General features: G+C 41.3%; 1 protein-coding gene and 1 long non-coding RNA gene across 2 annotated transcripts in view; one reads left to right on the top strand and one right to left on the bottom strand.

Moving 5' to 3' along the window:
- The window catches only part of LOC311055164, a 105,116-nt gene extending 101,586 nt beyond the window's left edge, over nt 1-3,530 (bottom strand). The window contains exon 1 of the long non-coding RNA XR_014601766.1: nt 3,441-3,530. This is a non-coding gene — a long non-coding RNA (uncharacterized lncRNA). The remainder of the gene's footprint in view (nt 1-3,440) is intronic.
- Nucleotides 1,833-18,537, top strand: LOC311055091 (large ribosomal subunit protein uL3-like). Its single transcript, XM_084071187.1, has 10 exons — nt 1,833-1,936; nt 5,370-5,562; nt 6,246-6,414; nt 7,043-7,178; nt 11,835-12,021; nt 12,862-13,022; nt 13,812-13,913; nt 15,586-15,681; nt 16,274-16,393; nt 18,254-18,537. The coding sequence occupies exons 1-10, from the start codon at nt 1,934-1,936 to the stop codon at nt 18,314-18,316; spliced, it is 1,230 nt and encodes a 409-aa protein (XP_083927313.1). The 5' UTR covers nt 1,833-1,933; the 3' UTR covers nt 18,317-18,537.
- The last annotated feature ends 499 nt before the right edge of the window (nt 18,538-19,036 follow it).

Here is a 19,036-nt window from a genome sequence, read left to right as displayed (position 1 = left end):
TGACTAAAACTAAATGGAATTTGATTCTAAATCAACACTAGTTAGAAGGAGTTAAGGAGAACTCTCCTTCTAACTCTATGGACCAGAGCTATACGTACATCCGTACGTCCCAACATGGTGAATGTAAATATCTCAGGAACGCTTTGAGAGGTTTTCAAATGTCATGGCAATTGTTGGACTCAAGGATCGACTAATCTCTCAAGAACAGATTCTGCACTGCGTTGGAATCTGTCTTGAAGGTTCGTCAGAACGTGTACACACTGTGTGGGAGTGGGCATGCCTTCAGATCAGGAAGCAGGCCGCGCTTTACCCAATCAAATGTAGTGGGCGGGATTCACGTGTCCGTCCATCCTTCCCTACTGGAAACTAACCGAAACGAATTTAACAATAGCGTCCGCGGAGCAGACAAAACCACGGAAAGATATTCACATTTGAACTTACTCTTTCATCATAGAAACAAGTGGGCTTATAACCAAAACCATCCATGTTCTCTGGGAGAAGTGGTGTTACGGTACGTTTTAACAGCGGGCAACTCTGGGCGACGTCGTCCAAAAATATAATGAAAGTCTATGAGAACGGGCGATCGGGCGAAGTGGGCGGGGGGGCGATGAAAGATGGATTTCCTTTATCTTTTTGGGCGATATCGCCCGGCATCGCCGAGAGTTGCCCGCTGTTAAAACGCAGGGTTAGTGTTCCGTGTAGAAATATTGTTAGTGGGAATGGAGCGGTGAAGGCAGACTTAAACCCCGGTTTCCTTGCGCACTGGTGCTACGTTGGCATTGTCCCAGAGTATAACTGAGGAGGTTTTTCCTTTTCAGTTATCTCTGGGTTCCGAGATTGAGGATCGACTGGTTGGAAATAGGAGGTCAAAGGTCAAGGTCACTGAAACCTCACAAAATATGTTCATTCAATTCCTACAAAGTCTTCATTCACTACATATCGTTGCTGTCGTGTAGAAAACCTCCATATTTCAACTATTTATGTTTTATTTTTCATAAATGAATGCTCTACTTCGTCATACTGCAGTGTCACAGAAAAGCAGCAAAAATAGCCGATCTACAAGCTCAAAGCCCATCGTCACAGCTGTGTTTTGAGCTTGAGTTTGAGTTTGAGCTTGTAGATCAGAGTGTGGAGAGACAGGAAAAGGACATCAGAGAGAAGGGAGACATGTGAGACATGACAGGTGTCGGTGTCGAATTCAAACTCGGGTCCTTGTAAAGGAGTCATTGTGTGCATTAACTCAGTGGTTCTACAACAATTTTAGGCTGCCAATCCCACGTGAAAAGTTTGTGTCAGCGATCCCAGACAGACTTTTGTTATCAGATTCACTTTAGATCACAATTCTGCTATCTGTCTAAAATAACAATGGAGAGCGTGAAGCCTATAGTCATTCATATACATTGTCTCATTGACTTAAAGGGATAGTTCACCCAAAATAATACTATATATACTATATTATACTAATATAAAATAATGTTTTTTTCTATCGATTAGTAAACCCATGGAGACTTGAATTCATGGATATTGTTAAGAGAACCACATGCACTAAACTGACTGAGCCGCCAGGCACCCCTGATGTCTTATCTTTTTTGTCTCTCCTCAGTCTTAAAAAGAGCCACTCCTCCCTCTCTCACCCTCCTCCTGAACACTGGGCCTCCGGTCCCCATGCACCACCTGACCTGCCCCGGACCTTATGGGGGTGTTGCCCCCCCTCCCCGCCTCCCCCCAAAACCCCTCACACCCCCGCCCCCCTTTCTTGGCAGCAATGACCAAGTTTGAAAGTGAATATGGCTCCTCGACTCGGGCCACCCACCAAATTAGAGCCCAGAGAGAGAGAGAGAGAGAGAGTATCGTCTTAAGCATGACATCTTGACATCAGCACTCTTTCCTCTCTCTTTCCGTGCCTCGCCTGGACGAAGGCACACACACAGACATGGTCAGTGCTCTGTTCTATCTCGTCTTTGACCTTGTTTTCTTTTTTAACAGTGGACACCTCAGTGTCCACTGTTAAAAACTCTACTATGTCTCTGTGCGTGTGTGTGTGTGTGTGTTTGTGTTGGCTTCTATAGATATCTGAATTTGTTTGGATTTGTACGACTTACTGTAACAGTAAATTTAACTCTGGGAAGTGTAGAAATTTGTACACTGCCAGAGTTACATTCGATATTTCCATTTTTCAAAATTAATTTAAATTTAAAAATGTAAATTAACAATCAGGATTTTGCAGACTTTCTGGTCCCGGTGCATGGTCTGAGATGAGACCACATGGATTATATGGTGAAAATGGCGACTGCTTTCTTGCACGTGGTTCCTCCTGTATAGATTTGTCTCTTCTGTTATCGTTTGGACGGCGCCGTAGAATCATCCAGCTGTCTCTAAAATAATCCCATAACAGATTTTTTTATTTTCTGAGAATATGAAATGACACACATGCTTAAAGGGATAGTTCACCCAAAACATTACTTTTTTTCTATTGATTAGTCACCCCATAAAGACTTGAATTAATGGACATTTTTTTTGTGTTTGTCACATTCCTAAGACAATAATTTGACCAGTGGACCGGTAGGCAGCGGTTCCGGTAGGAGACACAAAGGAGACTCTTTGTGTCTCCTACCGGAACCGCTGCCGGTCATCAAATTATTGGCTTAATGCGACAAAAACAAACAAATATCTGTGAATTCAAGTCTCTATGGGGTGACTAATAGATAGAAAATAAGTCATTTTGGGGGTGAACTATCTCTTTAAGAAATAATTCATGCTGTGCTTCTTAATGGGACTTGTGTGCATGCCCCCTTGTTTTTCATGATACAGTATATGCTGTTAAACTCTTTTTTTATGTCAAGTATTTTCAATATTGAAGATTTGTAAGGTTATATCTTATATGCAAGTACGCAAAAGTAAAATTCTTTACTCATTCTTTATGGTTTTTGATTCCCCGCCAATGTAGTAACAATAATAACAAGAATAGTAGAGAAAAAGTATTTAAAGGTAGGGTAAGTGATTTACTTTGGTTAAAATAAGTGTTAAATAGCTCTATATTCTGATAGTACTCATTGCTATAGCGTGTTTGTTCAGTAAAAGGAGTCTCCCATGTCTCTCCAGCTCTTTATTAAACAGATAATGCATTTTCAGTGCTCTCTCCTGATTGGCTTAAAATGTGTCACCTACCTGAACATGTACTATATTCTGTTTAGTAAAGAGCTGGAGAGACCCCTGTGATCAAACAAACGCTCTGTAGCAATGATTACTATCACAATATAGTACTTTAACCTTCTTAACAAAAAAAAATGTTACCAAAAAATATCACTTACCCTACCTTTAACTTTTCGTAATTCCTAAAAGAACTTGAATATGTAAACTGCAAAATAAGTTTTGAATGTGTAAAACAGAGGAAAGTTCTATTTACTTACTAACTAATTCTTCAACAGGGGGTCCGGGACCCCTAGGGGGTCCTCAGAGTTACTACAGGGGGTCCGCCAAATGTTTGTGTGATAGGATTTTTTTATTTTACCTTAACCACTTGAACCCTATAGCATCCCTTTTCTGAGGAGAACTTTGGCCAAAAATAGCCGATCTACAAGCTCACAACGCCTCGCGCTGCGAGGCGTTGTGAGCTTGTAGATCGGCTATTTTTGGCAAAGAGGTATAGGTGTAGAGGGGAAAAAAGAGCAGACCACGTAAACAAAAAAAAATTGAATCTGAAACACAATTCTATACGATATTGAGGGGGGTCCCTGCTTCATCTCTCTCTCAGCTAGGGGGTCCTTGGCCTGAAAACGTTGAAGACCCTTGCATTAGTTAGGAGAAACAAAAAGATGGACAGCGACATATGTCTTTCCTGACTGGGCGTACAGATGATTGATACTGTGTAGAGTGGCGTTCCTTCACAAAAACCTGTTGTACGCTTGACGGACAGTGACCGCGTGTAGCTGTTAAGAGCACAGTCATGCCTCTATTCATTCTCAAAATACAAGCGGCAGCTAGATCTCTTCTTCCTGACATCTGTTTCTTGGGCGTGAGTCCAGAATGGCATGTGTGGGCCCTCCGTGCACACTGGAGCCTCACTGTCAGAAATAGGGGTCGCATGCCGTAAATCACCTTTTGTCACAAACATTTGTCGCAAAACATTTTTAAGACTTTTTTTTTGTATTACTCCCTGTGGAGTAATTATTATTATGGTTAAAGATAAAGCTTTTTATTATGTTAGTATTCATTGCTATAGTGTTTGTTCAGTAACAGGAGATCCCTTTTTGCCTCTTAAGTAAACAGATTTTTTTTTTGGATACCAATATATACAGTGGTGGAAAAAGTACTCAAATGTTTTTCTTAAGTAAAAGCATCAATACTGCAAAGTAGAAGTACTCTGTTACAAGTAAAAGCCAGGAATGCAAAATCGACTTGAACAAAGGTATTGGTATCAAAATGTACTTAAAGTACCAAAAGTAAAAGTACTAAAATGTTTGAAAATAGCAGATCTACAAGCTCACAAGCTTGTAGATCGCCTAGCCTAGGTATACAATAGGGCTAAAGTGGTTAATGTATGTTTTATAATATAATAATTTATATCTGCAAAGTAACTAGTAACTCAAGTTTTCAAATAATTGTAGTGGATTAGAAGTACAACATTTGCCTCTGAGATGTAGTGGAGTAGAAGTAAAAGTATTGGAAATGGGAAATACTCCAGTAAAGTACAAATACCTCAAAATTGTACTTAAGCACATAGTACTTAACTAAATGTACTTAGTTACTTTCCACCACTGCAGGCAGGTGACATGGGTCCACAAGAAAAGACAGACATAAAAGGACATTACAATACAAAGCACCGCCATATGGCTGACAGACTACCGTATATTACTCATATACAGTAGGTCAATTAAAAGAAATACAATAAATACTGTATAAAACTTTTGTGTGTTTGTATTACTATACTTGCGAGGACCAAGTATAGTAGAATTTGAAGAAATATACATTGTGAGGAGCGTTTTCCTGGTCCTCACAAGACAAATGGTTGTATTATAGTTTTAAAAAAACATTTTTTAGAGATACGTTTACAATTAGCAAAACATTCAAGTCAGGATTAGACATTTAGAGGTTAGGTTTAGGGATTGGAATTAGAGTTCAACATGATTTATACTTAGTTGCGCGCCAGTAACATGCACCGAAAAATAGCTGATCTACAAGCTCACAACGCGTCGCAGCGCGACGCGTTGTGGGCTTGTAGATCTGCTGTTTTTCGGCTTCAGGCTTACGGTTAAAATGGCAATTATTATTTTTAAATTTAAATAGCATTCATAACATGGCTGTCCTTAAGTGTTGATGTCCTCACAAGTATAGTAATACAAACATGTGTGTGTGTTTCTCCCTGCCAGTCTCACCGTAAGTTCGAGGCCCCCCGCCACGGGCACATGGGCTTCCTGCCCCGCAAGCGCAGCAGGAAGCACATCGGGAGGCCGCGCTCCTGGCCCAAGGACGACCCCAGCAAACCCGTTCACCTCAGCGCCTTCATGGGCTACAAGGCCGGCATGACCCACACCCTCCGGGAGGTGCACCGCACCGGCCTCAGTATGTAAACATGACCCACAAGCAGTGTTGGTTCTGACGGCACATTTTGATTTAGTTTTTAGTCATAGTCTTTTGAATAAAATTCTGTTTAGTTTTAGTCGTGTGAAATGTTTTAGTTTTTGTCTAGTTTTAGTCGACTAAATATCATCAGATTACAGTCGACTAAATCTACAGTTGATTTAGTCGACTAAAATGTATGTTGGCGGTGCCTTGATGGCGTCGTAATGGCTGATTTTACACTTGGTTGCATGCTGAAAATAGCCGATCTACGAGCTCACAACGCGTCGCGCTGAGCTTGTAGATCTGCTATTTTCAGAGCACAACACCCGAGCGCAACCAAACATAAAATGACTTGTCTTTTAGTTCTACTGGATCTCTTCTCCACTAGTCCCTCACTAACATTTTAGTCTAGTTTTTATTTGTTGACGAAAATCGTCAATATATTTAGTCTTAGCTTTAGTCATCACAGCTTCGTTTTTATTTCGTTTTCGTCAGTGAAAAAAGGTAGTCGACAAACATTTTTCGTCGTAGTTTTAGTCTACGAAATCAACACAACGCGTCGCAGTTGTGAGCAGTTGTGAGCTACATTCAAAGATGTGCACACATTTTCAAGATTTTTCAAAAATAGCAGATCTACAAGCTCATAGCGCGGCACTCTCTCTGTGTTTGTCCCCGTTCAACAGAGCAGGCCAAGCGAGAGGAGGTGGAGGCGGTGACGGTCATCGAGACCCCGCCCATCATCGTGGTGGGGCTGGTGGGATACATCGACACCATCCGCGGCCTGCGCTCCTTCAAGACTATCTTCGCCGAGCACATCAGCGACGAGTGCAGGAGAAGATTCTACAGAAACTGGTACACATTACAATTTAGACGTTTTAGCGGACGCTCTTTATCTGACTTACAGTAAGCAAGGTAAACACACATACATCAAATGCATAGAGACGGTGTGGTAGGAATCTAGGATCACAGGTAAACCAAGAACTTATAGCATCATTCTAAAAAGTACAATAAAATAATAATAATAATGATAATCTGTACATTGAAACTATAGAAACCATAGGATTCTAGATCAACAAATGAGCCTGGCATCTGTCTAAATAACGTGCTAACTAGATTACATTTTAACCTTTGCATGGTCGTCAAGACTACACATCGTCCATATTTGTGTCTTTTCATGATTTCTTTCTTCATGAATGAATGCCGGATGTCCGATTTTATACTTTGTTGTGTATGACACTGTTGCGCAAAGCAGTAAAAATAGCCAATTCACATGCTAACAGGGGTCCGCGATGTGAGCTTACCAAAATACTTTTTTGTCGATTAAATGAACTGTAGATTTAGTCAACTAAAATCTCATGATATTTAGTAGACTAAAACTAGACTAAAACTAAAACAAAAACATTGCAGATGACTAAAATATGACTCAAACTAAATGGAATTTTACTCAAAAGACTGTGACTGAAACTAATTTGTGTTCCAGGGCCAAGGGCAAGAAGAAGGCCTTCACCAAGTACAGCAAGAAGTGGCAGGATGAGGCCGGCAAGAAGCAACTGGAGAAGGACTTCTCTTCCATGAAGAAGTACTGCTCAGCCATCAGAGTCATAGTCCACACCCAGGTACGTACAGGCCAGCATCACCTCTCACACTGACACACACACATGTTCAGAGTGTGGAAAATAAGTTCAAATTTAAAGATACAATCCGGGACTCGTTTTAATGACCACATCAGAAACGTGGACCTCCCGAGGGTCCACGGACAAGGTCTGAGAGCGAGAAGGATGAGGTTGGTCACTGCGTCAGGCACCCGGAACTGTGGTAGTGAACAAACTGACACTGTTGGAGCCAACCCTTAAAGGGATAGTTCACCCCCAAATTGACTTTTTTTCCTATTGATTAGTCACCCCATGGAGACGTGATTACATGGAGATTGTTTGGTTTTTGTCGCATTCCTAAGCCAATAATTTGATGAGCCTCGGCGGTGGAGACATTAGCATCTTTCCGCCTGTCATCATATTATTGGCTTAGGAATGCAACAAAAAACAAAAGATCTCCATGAATTCAAGGCTTCATAGGGTGTGTAATTGATAGAAAATAAGTCATTTTTGGGGTGAACTATCCCTTAAAGGCACAGCTTTGAGGGGAAAGAGGTACACTACCTACGTAGACACACTGCGGTGTGACAGAGGAGGCACACCACCTACGTAGACACACTGCGGCGTGACAGAGGATCGAGGCACACCACCTACGTAGACACACTGCGGTGTGACAGAGGAGCTGACAACACAGCAGAGATCTGGATCCTGACGCTGGATGGGAGGGAATGGAAGGCATGATGTAATCCAGGAGTCCTCTGTTGTCGGCTAGTCGGCTAGTTTGCATTTCAAAGCCAATAAGTATGGCAGAATATCTTAATAAAATATAACTAGCACAGGGTGCTAGGCTAGCGCAGGGTAAAGTAGCCGTCCACCACCGTGGAGTCTAGGGTTCGAATCCACTACATTGGTGATCTTCGTCGGTGCGCTAACGAATTCTGATGGACTGGAGCAGTGCCTGTCAGCGGGGGGAGTAGGACAGAGACCGCTATATACGTCCTCCCGGTAGAGGCTCCTTACTGGCAGGTGAGCCAGTATAGGGTACAACAGTAACAGCAAATACAATATTAATTTGGGAGTCCTTGACATGAAAAAAAGTTTGAGAACCACTGGCCAGTGTTGATTTTGACAGCAATTTTTAAAAATTCTTATTTAGTCATATTAGTCATATTTTAGTCATCTGAAATGTTTTAGTTTTTGTCTAGTGTTAGTCAACTAAATATCATAACATTAAGGTCGACTAAAACCACAGTTGATTTAGTCGACTAAAATGCATGTTGTGGCGGTGCCTTGATGGCGTCATAATGGCTGATTTTACACTTGGTTGCATGCTGAAAATAGCAGATCTACAAGCTCACAACGCGTCGCAGCGCGACGCGTTGTGAGCTTGTAGATCTGCTATTTTCAGAGCGCAACACCCGAGCACAACCAAACATAAAATGACTTGTCTTTTAGTTCTACTGGATCTCTTCTCCACTAGATCCCTCACTAACATCTTAGTCTAGTTTTTATTTGTTGACGAAGCTGTCAATATATTTAGTCTTAGTCGTTGTAGCTTAGTTTTTATTTAGTTTTTGTCAGTGAAAAAAGATAGTCAACGAACATTTTTCGTCATCGTTTTAGTCGACGAAACCAACACTTGTCAGTGTTGGTGCTTGTCAGCTCAATAGTGAATGACAGGGAAATAATATACCCCCCCTTTGGAAAGGACAGAGGTAAACATGTTATTCTCTTCATCACATGCCACGCAAAGACAAGACGTCTCATCTGTCTAACCACTTGACTTCACAGTTCTACACAACATTGGTGGAAAAAGTACTCACATTTTTTAGTAAAAGTAATAGTAAAAGTATCAATACCGCAATGTAGGAATACTCTGTTACAATAATCAAAAACTACAAAGGAACTAGTAACTAAAGTCTTCAAATAATTGTAGTGGGAGTACAAGTACAATATTTGCCTCTGAGATGTAGTGGAGTAGAAGTAAAAGTACAGAACATTTGAAATACTCCAGTAAAGTAAAAAATACCTCAAAATTGTACTTAAGTACAGTACTTGAGTAAATGTACCAAGTTACTTTACACCACTGCTAAACAAACACGTCTCCACACTCTCTCTCTCTCTCTCTCTCTCTCCTCTCTGTCGGTGAGGTGAGGCCGGCACTCCACAAGTGTGGAGTTTCAAATAGCAGTTTAAAAATAATCTGCTGGCTCTAACCCTATGGCTGCCCGGGGGAAACCGTTATGTTGCCAGTAAATGCTGCGTACACACACACACACACACACACACACACGCACACACGCACACACGCACACACGCACACACACACACACACACACACACACACACACACACACACAAATAAAAAATAGACTAAAATGTTAGTGAGGGACTAGTGGAGAAGAGATCCAGTAAGAACTAAAAGACAAGTCATTTTATGTTTGGTTGCGCTCGGGTGTTGCGCTCTGAAAATAGCCGATCTACAAGCTCACAACGCGTCGCGCTGCGACGCGTTGTGAGCTTGTAGATCTGCTATTTTCAGCATGCAACCAAGTGTAAAATCAGCCATTACGACGCCATCAAGGCACCGCCAACATACATTTTAGTCGACTAAATCAACTGTAGATTTAGTCGACTCTAACCTTAGGATATTTGGTCGACTAAAACTAGACTAAAACTAAATAGAATTTGATTCAAAAGACTATGACTAAAACTACATCCAAATGTGCTGTCAAAATCAACACTGAGTCAGATGATGAGTGGTTGTGGGAGACACTGATATTGCTATTGATTTTATGCTGAGTAGGAGCAAATCCTCAGTAGTAATTCACACTGGGGACACGCGTTGTGTTTAGAGTCCGTTTTGAAACAGTATTAATTTTGTAAATTCAAAGGAGGACGATATAGAAGAAGATAGATCGGGTGGAAACCTTGTATGCGTGAAACCTTTAAAAATAACCTGTATTTCAATGGATTACCAGCTCAGTGGCCTTGTGGTTTGAGTTTCCGCCCTGACACTGGGTCATACCCAGTGGTGGAATAAGTACTCAACTGTTTTACTTAAGTAAAGGTATCAATACTGCAATGTAGAAGTACTCTGTTACAAGTGAAAGTCCGGAATTCAAAATGTAATTGAATAAAAGTACAAAAGTATTGGTGTCAACATGTACTTAAAGTACCAAAAGTAAAAGTACAAAAATATTTGAAAATAGCAGATCTACAAGCTCACAACGCGTTGCATCGCGACGCGTTGTGCGCTTGTAGATCTGCTATTTTCAAATAGCCTATATATAAGATAGGGCTAAAGTGGTTAATGTATGTTTCATGAAATCATAATTTATATCTGAAAAGTAACTAGTAACTAAAGTTTTCAAATAATTGTAGTGGAGTAAAAGTACAATATTTGCCTCTGAGATGTAGTGGAGTAGAAGTAAAAGTATTGGAAAATGGAAATACTCAAGTAAAGTACAAATACCTCAAAATTGTACTTAAGTACAGTACTTAGGTAAATGTACTTAGTTACTTTCCAGCACTGCATACCAAAGACTATAAAAAGTCCCTGTGACATATAGCGTCATGCCCAGGGGGGAGGGGGGAGGGGGGAGGGGGGAGGGGTCTACTTGTACATCAAGTTGCCTCACGCGTGACCTATACGGGCCACTTCAAGGTTCAAGGTGGTCTTTATTGGGAACATAACAGTCTAAATGTTTGTACAATTCTTTTTAAGCAGGACAGACTGGAAATTGATTTAAATCAAATAGGACATTGTGATACGGAGCAACACGCACAGTACACGCACATAGACGATTTTTAGGGGGGGCATGGGGGCAAACATATATGTTCATATATTTTCTTTGCCTCCCCTGGTGGCAGAGGCAAAAATCGCCTATGCATACACATACAGTACGCACACGCACACACATTCAAAATATTTATTTATGTCCACATAAACACATTGTACAAAGGACAAATAAACACTGCCAGTGCAGTCAGACAATAGGAAAACAGCCAGTTACAAAGTGCCTATAAGGCAGAACATTGTTACTTACATATACAATACAGTTGACATACTTGTCAGACACAGCAGACATCAATCATGGGTAAAGGAAACAACAGACATACAAGCTCACAACGCAAGACAAATATTAAAAGTGTTTTTGAATTTGAGTAATTGAGCTTTTTTACACAAATCTTCTCTTCTGCGGGTTCCTGGCACAAACCCTTTTCAGATGGGGGTCTACGGGCAAATATACACACATTTGGGGGCCCGAAGAATAAAAAAACTACAAGTTTACATAGCCTAACTGTGAGATAGTCTGCTCTAAGAGCTGATATTTTAGCACTTTGGTTAGAAAGGCTTCCTCTAAGCTGTAATCAAAGGTACACACACACGCACGCACGCTCGCACACACACATGCGTTTTGGGCTTGTAGATTGGCTATTTTTGCTACTTTTGTGTGATATAGAATGGCAAAGTAAGGCATTAATTTACGAAAAAAATGCAATGTGGCCCGCTGGAGTGAGTGTGGAAATATAGTGGCCCTCTCCATCATCAAAGTTGCATCACCCCTGAAGTAATGCATATCAGGTCGGGGGTGCTTAAAATGAAAAAAAAAAAGTTAAACCAGTGTTCTGAATCTCTTCTGCTCTCCCCCCCCCACCCCCCTTTCTGTGGTCCAGATGCGTCTGCTGCCCTTCAGACAGAAGAAGGCCCACGTCATGGAGATCCAGCTGAACGGGGGAACCATGGCAGACCGGGTGGACTGGGCCCGGGAGCACCTGGAGCAGCCGGTGCCCGTCGCCAACGTCTTCTCTCAGGACGAGATGGTCGACGTGATCGGCGTCACCAAGGGCCGCGGCTTCAAAGGTAATACCGGCTGGGAGCAGTGTTGATTCTGACACACAGCACGTTTTGAGTCAGTTTTAGTCATAGTCTTTTGAATCAAATTCCATTTAGTTTTAGTCATATTTTAGTCAGCTGAAATGTTTTAGTTTTTGTCTAGTTTCAGTCGACTAAATATCATAAGATTTTAGTCGACTAAAACTACAGTTGATTTAGTCGACTAAAATGTATGTTGGTGGTGCCTTGATGGCATCGTAATGGATGATTTTTACACTTGGCTGCATGCTGAAAATAGCCGATCTACAAGCTCACAACGCGTCGCGCTGCGACGCGTTGTGAGCTTGTAGATCGGCTATTTTCAGAGCGCAACACCCGAGCACAACCAAACATTTAAGGGACACTTCACCCAAAAAAAAACTTTGTTTCAATGGATTAGCCACCCCATGGAGACTTGAATTCATGGATATTGTTTAGTTTTTGTCTCATTCCTAAGACAATAATTTGATGACCAGCGGACCGGTAGGCAGCGGTTCCGGTAGGAGACACAACGGAGACTTGTTGTGTCTCCTACCGGAAACCGCTGCCGGTCATCAAGTATTTTTTGGGGGGAACTAGTCCTTTAACAAGAGTTTGTGACTAAATAATAACTATAGTTTCCCCAGAAATCAAGCTTGTTGTACACTTTGTACAGTAATGTCAAGTATACCCTGAGTCATAGTCGATGGACTAAACATGTCAGACCACACACTCACGCACGCGCACGCGCACACACACACACACACACACACACACACACACACACACACCATCAAATCGCAGTTGACTATGTCTGCCTGCCTGTGTCTGTGTCTCTGCCCCTGCTAGGCGTGACCAGCCGTTGGCACGTGAAGAAGCTGCCCAGGAAAACACACAAGGGTCTGAGGAAGGTGGCGTGTATCGGAGCCTGGCATCCTGCCCGCGTCTCCTACACCATCGCCCGCGCCGGTCAGAAGGGCTACCACCACCGCACTGAGCTCAACAAGAAGGTCCGTTCAGTCTTCATTATGGGCTGCAACTATCCATTACTTTGTCCATTAATCGAATAATCTAGAAGCACTTAAAAAAAACTGTTTTCTGTATCAACAAATCCATGAAACACTTAAGGTAGGGTAAGTGATTTACTTTGGTTAAAATAAGTGTTAAATAGCTCTATATTGTGATAGTACTCATTGCTATAGAGTGTTTGTTCAGTCTCCATGTCTCTCCAGCAATTTATTAAACAGAAAATGCATTTTCAGTGCTCTCTCCTGATTGGCTTAAATGTTGTCACCTACCTGAAAATGTACTATATTCTGTTTACTAAAGAGCTGGAGAGACCCCTGTGACCAAACAAACACTCTGTAGCAATGATTACTACCAGAATATAGTACTTTAACCTTTAAAAAACAAAACAAAAAAAAAACACTTACCATACCTTTAAACCTTTTTTTTATTTAAGTTTTTGCCTATAATGTTATGCCCAGGATAGGGATCGATTATTAATCAATTATTTTACTGAATTATTGATTATCAATATTATTTTTAAATAATTGACAAAATCAATTGGTTTGATTAATTGTTGCAACCTCTTGAATAGTTGATTTCCCCTTACTGTGATGAGGAACACTTTCAACCTGGTCATCCCTATTATGGGCCCTGTCATTATAGGTGAAAACATTACACAATATTAAAAGACTCATAATAATAGCTTAACAGCTAATTAAATAACATCCTATCATGTTTACTATGCGTCCTGTGGCAGTAATGGTTATGACAAACTGTTTTTTTGAACCCAGGTGTACCGCATGGGTAAGGGAGTCCACGTACAGGACGGCAAAGTGATCCGCAACAACGCTTCCACATACTTTGACGTCACCCAGAAGACCATCAATCCCATGGTAGGCCTACTGCAACACCACATGACTGCATTATCTATCTCATACATGGGCAACTGGTGGCCCGGGGGCCACATGCAGCCCACACCTTCTCTTAATGCGGCCCACAGGTTAATATACGGAATACTGATAAATTATAGATTTCAGCTGTTACAATTCCAAACATGACTCGCTTTAATTACTTCGGTCTATATTAGTAGCTTAAATGACTAGTAAAAGTTAACATTATGCATTTGACAAATGCATTTGAAATTAAATAGAAATGTAACTTTTCAGGATTCCAATTCAAAAATAGCAAAAACTAATTCAGGATTCCAATTCAAAAGTAGCAAAAATAGCCGATCTACAAGCCCAAAACGCGTCAACACTGCGACACGTTTTGGGCTTGTAGATTGGCTATGTTTGCTACTTTTGTGTGACATAGAATGGCGAAGTACGGCATTAATTTACGAAAAATATGCAATGTGGCCCTCTGGTCTGGAGTGAGTGTGGAAATATAGTGTCCCTCTACATCATCAAAGTTGCATCACCCCTGATCTATTTTCTTTCTATAGAGCATTGGTTCTCAAAGTGGGGTCCAGGAGTCCTTCGGGGTGGGGTGGGGTTCCAGGGGGTCCCCAGCAAAATTAGCTAATAAAGTGTCACAATCATTTTAACCCCTTTATCCATATTTTATACTTTGGCTATTAAAAAATAGCAGATCTTACAAGCTCATAGCGAGTGCCGTGCGCGCTATACAAGCTTGTAGATCTGCTATTTTTGAAAATCTTGTAAATGTGTGCAAATCCTTCAATCTTTATTTTTTTTTAAGGCGAACATTTTTAACATAAATCTTTGCTTCTGGGGGTCCCTGGCACAACGTATTTTCACATCGGGTGGGGGTCCGAAGCCACATACATATTAATTTGGGGGTCCTTGGCGCGGGAAAGTTTGAGAACCAATGCTATAGAGAACCGAAGTCCTGAGGTCATTCCCTCTAGTACGCCTGGGTCACGTAACGTATTTTTCCAATGAAAATCCCCTTAGAGAAATTTTCCAAAAATAAACAAATCAGGCCGACGATTCTGTCAGGTATGAGACTCTCTGTCGTTTATGATGACATTGAGTTACATTTGATAATTCCTCTCTGGATAAATTTGTATTTTTTCACCGTTTTTTTTTCACGAAAAGTTTCCCCATTTTGTTGTTATATAATACGAATGAAATAAATAAATTATGTCAAAATAAATAAGAGTGGACCCCCCCCAAGTCCATTTTAGAATAATAAAAATAAATGTTAAAATGATTAAAAATACTTGATTTTAGAAGTAATTAATAATGAAGATTTAACATAACACAGTGTCAAATTAGCTAGATTAGGGAAAAATAAACTAAAACATTTTCACGCATGAGGGGGGGGGGCCTTGCCGTTCCACTGCCCATGGGGCACTGAGAGGTGTTAATCCAGCCCTGCGGAACGCAGTTCTTATATGACGCAATCTAAGATTTCTCTAACTTATTTTTATCAGCCTCCAAAGCGGCTCTCTATACCTTCAATACAACACAAATACATATCCCACACAAATCTTTGCGATCATTTTAACGCATGATGACATGAAAACCTTTGTCTTTTCTATTTCCTGTCTTGTCCTCTCTCCTCCCCGCGTGTCTTTTCTACTTCCCGTTTCCTGTATAGGGCGGGTTCCCCCACTACGGCGAGGTGAACAATGACTTCCTCTTGCTGAAGGGCTGCGTCGTCGGCCCCAAGAAACGTTGCCTCACGCTCAGAAAGGTACCGTCTGATGTAGTGTTGATTTTGACAGCACATTTTGATTTAGTTTTAGTCATAGTCTTTTGAATTAAATTCCATTTAGTTTTAGTCATGTTTTAGTCATCTGAAATGTTTACGTTTTTTTCTAGTTTTAGTAAAATGTATGTTGGCGGTGCCTTGATGGCGTCGTAATGGCTGATTTTACACTTGGTTGCATGCTGAAAATAGCAGATCTACAAGCTCACAAACGCGTCGCGGTGAGCTTGTAGATCTGCTATTTTCAGAGCGCAACACCCGAGCGCAACCAAACATACAATGACTTGTCTTTTAGTTCTACTGGATTTCTTCTCCACATTTTAGTCTAGTTTTTATTTGTTGACGAAATTGTCAATATATTTAGTCTTAGTTTTAGTCATCATAGCTTAGTTTTTATTTAGTTTTCGTCAGTGAAAAAAGGTAGTCGACCAACATTTTTCGTCATCGTTTTAGTCGACGAAATCAACACTGATTTTGGGGTAAACTTCTTTCTGTTCTTTTCTCTGGTGATGTGGGTGTGGTTTCCCTGATGTGGGTGTGGTTTCTCTGGTGATGTGGGTGTGGTTTCCCTTCACAGTCGATGCGTGTGCACACGTCACGCAAACACAAGGAGGAGATTGAGCTCAAGTTCATCGACACGACCTCCAAGTTTGGTCACGGATGCTTCCAGACACCACAGGAGAAGAGGGCGTTCATGGTGGGTGTATAGTGTGTGTGTGTGTGTGTGTGTGTGTGTATTACTATACTTGCGAGGACCAAGTATAGTAGAATTTGAAGAAATATACATTGTCCTCACAACCATTGTCCTCACAAGACAATGGTTGTTTTATAGTTTAAAAAAAAATATTTTTAGAGATACCTTTTCAATTTGAAAAACATTCAGGTCAGGATTAGACATTTAGAGGTTAGGTTTAGGGATTGGAATTAGAGTTCAACATGATTTATACTTAGTTGTGCGTCAGTGTCGTGCACCGAAAAACAGCCGATCTATAAGCTCACAACGCGTCGCGCTGCGACGCGTTGTGGGCTTGTAGATCTGCTGTTTTTTGGCTTTTAGGTTTACGGTTAAAAATTGCAATATATATATTTTTTTAAATGAAATTCATAAAATGGCTGACCTAAAGCGTTGATGTCCTCACAAGTATAGTAATACAAACCTCTGTGTGTGTGTGTGTGTGTGTGTGTGTGTGTGTGTGTGTGTGTGTGTGTGTGTGTGTGTGTGTGTGTGTGTGTGTGTGTGTGTGTGTGTGTGTGTGTGTGTGTGTGTGCACGCGCGCAACATGTGCACATGTACGCCTCATGTGCACCTGTTGGAATTTCATTACATGCATGCTGAAAGTACCCGTAAAATAAAAAACACGGCCCCCTCACGCACTAGAGGGACAATATCAGTCACCAGAACCAAGGACGTGTGTTTTCAATGAATCTAACATGCTTAAAATGGAGTTTGAAGTTACAATGGGTTTGTATAGGAAGAGGGCGTGTCTGATAAAATGAATATCAAATATCTAAATACTGAATCAAGCAACTTAAAAACTGTCTGGGGTGAAACACAAAAGCCAGAGTTAACACATTGATTGCCAAGATATTAAACATAGTTTTCCATCCCCTTGCCAGTGTATAATTACCTCAATCCGATGATATTTGAAACGCTGTGGAACCGACATTGTGTCCCAAAAACACAAACAAAATAGTCCCTGTGGGTTAGCGGAGGGATCTGTGTAGCCATAGGAACGACAACGTTCCAACCGCGATCCGCTATTTTGGGGCTTCGGCCCGCTGAACATAGACATATAAAGGTAGACGCCTCCTTCGGCTCTGAGGCGTCTGTATCTCGGGCGCGCACCAGCTTCCGCCCTTAGTCTCGTGCGTCACAGAAGGGGACGTTCGGTAGGCCAATCAGAGGCAGGTCGGGGTGGGTCTCTTCTTAACCCAGCAGAGAACCACTGCACTGACAAGTCCCGGAAAAGACGCACTGTGATTGGCCAGTAGTCAAAGCGCTGTGAGCGCTGTGATTGGCCAGTAGTCACTATGAGTGGACTAAGGGCGGAAGTGATACAAGTATTGCGATACAGGTTGCTCCAATGTACTGCAGAGGCCAATGAGGTATCTAGGTTTCTATATCTATGCCGCTGAAAACTAGTGGTTTTCAATGCAAAAAAAAGAAACTGAGTTACAGCCCGTTTTTCTGAAAATCCCAAACTTCGCTTCCTGTTTTTTTTGGAACGACGTCACATCCACTTCTACTTCTCTGAGTGACGATCGATCATTCCAAAGCTGTGTTAGGTCGCCCTTGTGGAATTTTCCAAAGAAAATGAAAAAACGCATCAATGTGATCTTGGCAATCAAATCAATGTGTTAAAATTACCCCAAACATGTCCCTTTAATTCTTTGCCTGCCACTGACGATATTTCTCGTCAGATTCTGCTAAGGCACAGCCTGCCATTTTTTGTGGTTTTGTGGTTTTCCACCAGATGATAGGGATCATGTTGTTGTGGGTTCATGTGGTTAAGTGATCAACAACATCTAACCTTTTGACCCCTGGTTTGGTTCACAGGGCCCGTTGAAGAAGGATGCCCTGAAGAAGATCCCGGTAGAGCCGGTACCAGAGGAGGACTAAACCTACCGGACCCGGATCATCACACACTATAGCTGCTTCTAACATAGCTCCGTGTTCCATGACGTCTGCTCTCCTTCATGAGCAGTTTAAAACAGCAACAAAAAGAAATCCACCGGACACAAAGAAGGCAGAATTTTGCTTCCTCTTTTTATTTCTTCAAATGAAAATTTAAAGAACATGGCAAACTGAAAAATTTGCAATAAAATTGTCTTTCTAAGTTACCGTGTGGTCAGTCGTTTAGTAGTGCAGTGGTTTTCAACCCGTTTCATATCAAGGTCCATTATTTTATTTTGCATTTGAGCCACGGATTCATCACCGTTTGATGAGAATTAGCCTCTCAGAAACAAAACGTAGAATATTTTGTTGTCGTTGGATGAGATTTTGTCCACAATTCCATGTTGTATTGATGTTGGTACCAATAGGAGAGATGACAGGCAAACGTTGATCAAAAATAACAATCCTTCTCCATTCTCTAATTGTGTACACTTCTTGTTAATTAAGTAATGCAGATGTTTAACAGTAATTTAACACTTGAGAGCGTAAAATGAAACCAAATGGACCCGTAATGGTCCATTTGGTTTCATTTTACGCTCTCAAGAGTTAAAGATCTATAAGGGTCCATTTGGTTTCATTTTACACTCTCAAGAGTTAAACATCTAATAAGGGTTCATTTGGTTACCAACTCTCCATCATTTAGCTGGGGACCACCTGGAACCCCCT

This window comes from Gymnoscopelus microlampas (genome assembly GCF_963454915.1).
Source record: "Gymnoscopelus microlampas genome assembly, chromosome: 11".
In the NCBI taxonomy this organism is placed as follows: domain Eukaryota; kingdom Metazoa; phylum Chordata; class Actinopteri; order Myctophiformes; family Myctophidae; genus Gymnoscopelus; species Gymnoscopelus microlampas.
Note: the sequence above shows the minus strand (reverse complement) of the source record. Positions and strands in the feature narration are given on the sequence as shown.

What these genes read in the sequence shown, in the direction of transcription:
- LOC311055091 (XM_084071187.1), top strand. An exon ending in GGTGCACCGCACCGGCCTCA is followed by an intron (nt 5,563 to 6,245) that starts GTATGTAAACAT and finishes CCCGTTCAACAG; the next exon opens with AGCAGGCCAAGCGAGAGGAG. An exon ending in GTTGCCTCACGCTCAGAAAG is followed by an intron (nt 15,682 to 16,273) that starts GTACCGTCTGAT and finishes TTCCCTTCACAG; the next exon opens with TCGATGCGTGTGCACACGTC.